Below are 6,206 nucleotides of genomic sequence, written 5' to 3'. Positions count from 1 at the left end.
CGCCGGGGGGCGCCGGCACCTCCCCGGGCCGGAAGGGCGCCCCGGCCCCGGTGGGCGCGGGCGGCCCGGGCTGGGGCAGCCCCGCGTAGCCCGGCCCGGCCGCCGCGGGCACCGTGAAACGCGGCGGTACCGGTGGAGGGGGAAGGTCGGAGCCGGGGGCGGTGGGGCCGCCCCGGCTGCAGATGGAGAGCCGCTTACCGCGCTCGGCGGCACCCACCGGGGACCGGCATCCACCAGGATCTGGCATCCACGCTACAAGGCTGTCATTAAAAAAAAACCCCAAGTGTCCGCACTGATTCGATCAGCCCGAGTGGCTGCGATTAGACGTAGTTTTCTTCAGGACTCTGTTTTGATCCTGCAGCGCGGCGTTATTAACAGCGAAATTCTTCCAGGCGACCTGGCACACCTTTTGATTAAACACTGATTGGGTGTTGGTGCTTTGTTGGTGTAAGCTGCAGCTGTGATGACTAATAATAGCCTCAACCTTGCGTGCTGAGGATTCTGAAGAATCAGTACAAGAAAGACAAGGAGTTACTGGAGCGGTTCCAGCGGAGAGCCACAAAGGGTCTAGACCATCTCTTTTATGACAAAAGACTGTGGGAGCCGGGCCTGTTTAGTCTACAGCAGAGAAGACTGAGAGGGGATCTCATTAATGCATATAAATATCTCAAAAGAGGTTGTTGAGAGGATGGTGCCAGGCTATTCTCGATGGTGCCCAGTGACAGGATGAGGAGCAATGTCCATAAACTAAAACACAAGAAGTTCTACCTTAGCATGAGGAAGAACTTATTTACACTGAGAGTGGCAGAGCACTGGAACAGGCTGCCCAGGGAGGTCATGGAGTCTCCCTCTCTGGAGGCATTCAAAACCCACCTGGACACATTCCTGTGTCTCCTGCTCTAGGTGACCCTGCCTTGGCAGGGGCTTGGGCTAGATTTCTAGAGGTCCCTTCCAACCCTAACAATTCTGTGATTCTGTGAAGCATATAAAATATGATATTGCCAAAAATCTGCATGGTTCAAGACTGTTTATCTCAGGCTAAAAAGGTGTTTGAAAACAAGAAGTTCTGTTGAAAGTCCCTTCTGTGAATTTAGAAGGACAGTGTAGTGTGCGGAGATCTTAGTCTGCCACCAGTGTTTCAACAAGTAGTTTAAATACAGTTAGAGATAATTCTTAGAACTGCGTATTAGAATTGCCAGTTTGCGTTGAAGCTCAGGAAGGATAGGTTAGTATTGACTGCTGGGGCTTTCTTCTGCAATGCTGTAGGGGGAAATGAGGACATATGGTCTTAGTCGTCTTAAGCCTTTCCAAAAAAGCAAAGATAACTCATTATAAAAGTCTAATCTATTTTTTTTCCTAAGGGGAAATCAAATGAGATGCTTCTCAAAGTCATTTGACAATGAGACTTCCCCTTTAAACGTCCTCTTTAATACTCTGTTATCCTTGATGATAATTTGATAAACTACTTCTGACGAAAAAAATACTTCTGAACACATCAAAGACTTTCAAGACTTTTTATGGCCTGTACAAATTAGAAAGACTCTTGAGTACTAATAGGTTGCCTTTCATCAAGAAGGTAATAGCACTTTATTACTGATATTGAACACACTTTCTTGCAGCAGTCAAAGATAAGAATTTCTATTGAGTAACGAATTTGCTTTAAATTTTCCATAGTGAGTGAGGAAGAAATGCATAGCAGCATCTTTCCAGCATGATCAAGCAAGTAACTGTGTATATAAGTTTTTAAAGCTGAGAAAGTGATGGACTTGGATGCTTTGGAGAAGGAGGGAGGAAAGGAGCTTCAGAACTGTGATTCAGGAATGCAAATTGGCTGGTGTTAAAAACTTTGGGCTAGTGCTATAATTTTGTCAGGCTTTTGCTACCTCAGGGATCGTACTTGAAAGCTATGAAGAGCTAGAGCCTGCATTTTTCTCAGTAGACTTCTTGTTTCATTTACACTATTGCATCAACAGAAAAATAAGATATTAAACATAACTATTTGGTGTTAAGGCCTGTTATGTTAATTCTGCTGAGCAATTTCTGCCTTGAAGTTTGTGCTTGGCAATCAGTAGAACTGAACTTAAAAGAAAGTGCTGAAGTCCTTTATGGGGCTGAAACAGGAATGCTGCTGGTGGAAATGCTCCCACTTTTCCTGGGAAACAAAGGTTGTCTGTCTCCAGGTTGAGGTTTTTGGCTCAATTCACTCCTAATTGCTCTTTGAACAGTTCTTCACTGCAGTTTTGTCCATCAAACATTTGGCTCTGAGGCACATCTCCCTGGTGTGTCTCATGTTCACATGTCATAGCGTTAAGTCCAGTTTCACAGCATCCTTTCTTACCTGAGGTGAGCAGTTTGTTTAGGTTACAAAGGCAAATGGAGATGGGTAGGAAAAGTAGCGTAGATCTGAGATGGTGGAAAGGCTTATCTTTAACATCCTGGCAGCTAGGACAGTGTTCCCTGTCTTGTCCTAAAGTCCTCACGGTTAGTCTGTGCTCCATGTTTTGGCTTCATGACCTCACCAAGTAATTTGTGCTGTTCCTGAAAGATGCCGTATCCTCCTTTTCTGAGTTGGAGTGGCATTGTGGTGTATGGGAATTTTTTTTTCCTCCTCCCACCTTCATAAAAAGGAGCTGTTAGGATAGTTCAGCAATATCAATGGAAGATCTTCATGCTAGCTTCCTGTGATTTTCTTGTGTGCTGAGTGTACCTGTCCTTAGAATTTAGACATGCAAGGAGAGATTTTTGAGGTAAGAGTTCTCATTCTGGGTAAAACAGAGTCTTGTGTTCAGGCTGCAGTAAAGGCTACTAACATTATTTCTTTCTTTTTCGTCTTAACATGAGTTGTGGCAAAAACCTTATTTGATAAAACTGAGGCTTACTGGGAAGAGCCTGTCAGCTTAACACTTACTTGAAAAATTAGGCAGAAATGGCTGTTTCTTGAAAATATTAAATTGGGTAGTGGCTTTAATTTGCTGCAAGACAAAACCTAGATATAATTTGATCTTACTTGTATAGGTGGCAATATCAAGAGAACTCTCCATTTTGTTGCCAGAGAGGGAGACTACATTGAGTTAAATGACCGGCTTTGTTTCCCTTTGCAGTGCAACATACTGGTTTTGTAGCTGACATAAAGATGCAGGCTACAAGGTAACCTTTTTTTAATGGTGCTCCAAATGTTTAATTAGCTGTGGAACTAATACGTGAGAAGTTTGAGGATCAAAATATTAGTTGCTTAAATATAAATCAAGCCTATGCTTCAGTGGCACATGGAAAATACTCTGAAGATTTGCAGTCTACAATATATGTCCTTGTCTCACTTCTGCTTTAGTTTTACTGCTTTCAAGTAGTGTGCTGTATTGCACTAGACAGAGCTGGTCTTGTCCGATGCCTATGTATGTCAACAGAGAAAAGAAAATTAGAGTAGAAATACTTAGCCAGGAAGTGGAAAACCAGTTAGAGTCCTATTTAAAACACAGAGTGCCTGTGATATGTGAGAGAGAGAGAGATGGTGTCAAAGACACACAGTGTTTCTGGAAAAATACCTCTCTTGCATAATGATGAATATAGACTTTATTCATTTATCTGTAATTCTGCTGATGGGAGTGAATTGCTTATTGGAAGTTAAGCACGGTGTTGTGATACAGCAACATTTTGAAGAACGCTTTGCATATGTTCTGTACTATTGCATCACATTGTTCCTTGTTCTTTTGTCCAGTTTATCCCATGTAAATGGGGTGTCTGTCACCTTAGAAAATCAATCTTACTTCCATATTTCATAACTGTTCAGGGTGGAAAGAAGCTTGAACCTCTTGTTTAGCAACAAAAGATATATAGCATCATACTGCCATTAAAAAAACAATTGTAATAATGATTGTTTGTTTATTTGTTTGAATTCTTCCCCCTTCAGGTTGGCCTTCGGCAGCTGGATATGTCATTGCTGTGTCAGCTGTACTCCCTGTATGAATCAATTCAAGAATACAAAGGTGCCTGCCAAGCTGACTCTAATGCAGACTGCTCATACGCCCTGGAAAATGGATTTTTTGATGAAGAGGAGGAATACTTCTAGAAGCAGAAAGATTGACCTCCAGGCTGACTGAACTGAGGTTCTTTTGTCCTTCTTTCCCGGTAACACACCTCAGCAAGAGCAACTGGAATCTGGATCCCTCTTCCTGAGGAGGAATACCCAGCTACCCCGAGTTGTGTTTAATTCACTTATTTTAACAGGCTGTCAGAACAAGTTACTAATGCAAATACCACTTGAGGAAAGTGCTGTACTCTTAACTTTTGAAGAGTCCTCAGACATGCTTGACAAGAGTTTTCAATTTAATTTGCAAGGTGGGTGTTTTCAACTTACAAACATTGGTAGCTTATAACTGGAATTTTAGTTGTAGAAGACAACAGTGACTTCCTGAGTTGTAATAACTTAGTAAGGGGGCAGGGAAGCCTCTGCTGTGGTGTAAATAGCTATAGGTAGTGGGGTTTTTTGGAGGGGGGGTCAGTGATATTGATAAATGCATTTTGAACAGGCATCTGGATGCACGCACATCCTCAGCACTACTAAGCTAGTTCTGCTCTTGCCGGCTGCATCCAGTTTTGTACTGGGTGGATTGTTTACACAGTTTAAATGTTTTTTTCTCCTTAGGCTAATTTATTCTTAGCTTACAAGCTGTACATGTGATAGTGAATGTTATCAGCAGGTTTTTTTTTCTGTTGATCTAATTCACTTTCTTGGTACTGCCACTTGGCGTTAACTTTTATACTGTTCTCTGGATATCTTGCATCTGCATAGCTCTTTGACCTGCTAAACACTGTTCTGAAATGGTTTGCTTGGCTTTTACTGTACTGCATAGTAAAAGCACAGATTCAAACATAGTCTGTCTGCCACTATGTGGCTTGGAATAACATGAATTCTTGTGCAAGTGTTCTCGATCATATGAAGATTAAGGAAACCTCTCATATGACACAATGGGACAAATTGCAATATTTTATACTGGGTGAACTTTGTTTCTGTAAGGTAGAAAACAGCTCTTTTTAAAAATGCAAAATAAGTATTTTGAGCACATTGCATATGTTAAAACTTTTTATACTAACTTGTTCTTTGAAGTATAACTTATTTTTGTTTTCAGAACTTACTAAAGCACTTAGTTAAGTTGTTATTATTTCATAGTGTGTACATGTAATGCTTAATCAGCTGAGAGTTGCCAACTATGTGAGTCTTCACCCTTCTCTATTTTAAGTAAAATCAACTCCCAACGCAATTTTCATTTCTTAACTTTAATTCTAAAGATTGCTGTAGAGCACAGTGCCTGAATCCTGACACAAGCTAATAATTAAGGGCTTCAATCTCAAAGGGGTTTTGCATGGTTCACGTTTGGTATGCGTACATTTTGCAGCAAGAATTGGAGATCACATTCTGGGGTACCTCCTCTCTTAGTTTTTAGCAGAGGCTAGGATGTTGCAGTGATAAAAGCCAAGAGACTTCAAGGGTGCATTCCCTCTAAAATTGGCTTATTGTAGTGGAATTCAAAGGCCACAAGAGTGAAGACTGTGCTGTAATTGTGTATGTGTACAAGTTCTTAATCTAGTCTATGGTGATGGTTGGATATTTTTTTTAATGTTAATTCTGGTCTAATTACTTCACTCACACAAAACTAAACTGAATGATAGGGAAAACACAGATAATCCAGATAGCTACATCTGTACTTAAAAATGCTGTGTGCCTATGTGTGTATACATGTATATGTACACACACATACACAACTTTATGCTTTGACTTAAGAATGTATCAGCTTTTAATATAATTTGCTGTGCTTTTGGTATTTACATGAGGCTTTTTCTAGTTTGTTGAAGTACTGCTATTTTCTTGCTCTTTCTCCAAAAATAAAAAGCATGATGTTTAGCATAACTTTTTAATGTTGTGTGTATTTTAATTTACCTTTTCAGTGAATCCAAACCCTACCCCCTTTCCTAATCTTCCTATAAGAAAACTAGGACTAGTCATCACCCCTGGACCAAAGCAAGCAATTTTTAAGTTACAGTGGGAAAAGGCTCTACCTACTTATATTTGGAATGGAATTTCCTACTTCTCTGTCTTAATTGGATTTTACTCGTTTCTGAATTCAACAGAGAAAATTCTGTCTCTAATACTGGAATTAATGATTCTGTATTACAGATCTTTAGACAGTGCCACCGTCTAAATAATAGAC

The 6,206-nt window shown here is 40.8% G+C and overlaps 1 protein-coding gene across 1 annotated transcript in view; it reads left to right on the top strand.

Moving 5' to 3' along the window:
- FAM89A (family with sequence similarity 89 member A) overlaps nt 1-5,905 on the top strand; it is a 6,708-nt gene extending 803 nt beyond the window's left edge. The window contains exon 2 of the mRNA XM_027685815.1: nt 3,908-5,905. Within this exon, the coding sequence (XP_027541616.1) occupies nt 3,908-4,066 (159 nt within the window). The 3' untranslated portion in view covers nt 4,067-5,905. The remainder of the gene's footprint in view (nt 1-3,907) is intronic.
- Nucleotides 5,906-6,206: the final 301 nt, after the last annotated feature.

This window comes from Neopelma chrysocephalum, unplaced genomic scaffold (assembly GCF_003984885.1).
Source record: "Neopelma chrysocephalum unplaced genomic scaffold, ASM398488v2 Primary Assembly neopelma1_23, whole genome shotgun sequence".
Lineage (NCBI taxonomy): Eukaryota > Metazoa > Chordata > Aves > Passeriformes > Pipridae > Neopelma > Neopelma chrysocephalum.
The sequence above is the reverse complement of the archived record's forward strand: the minus strand, read 5'-3'. Positions and strand labels throughout refer to the sequence as shown.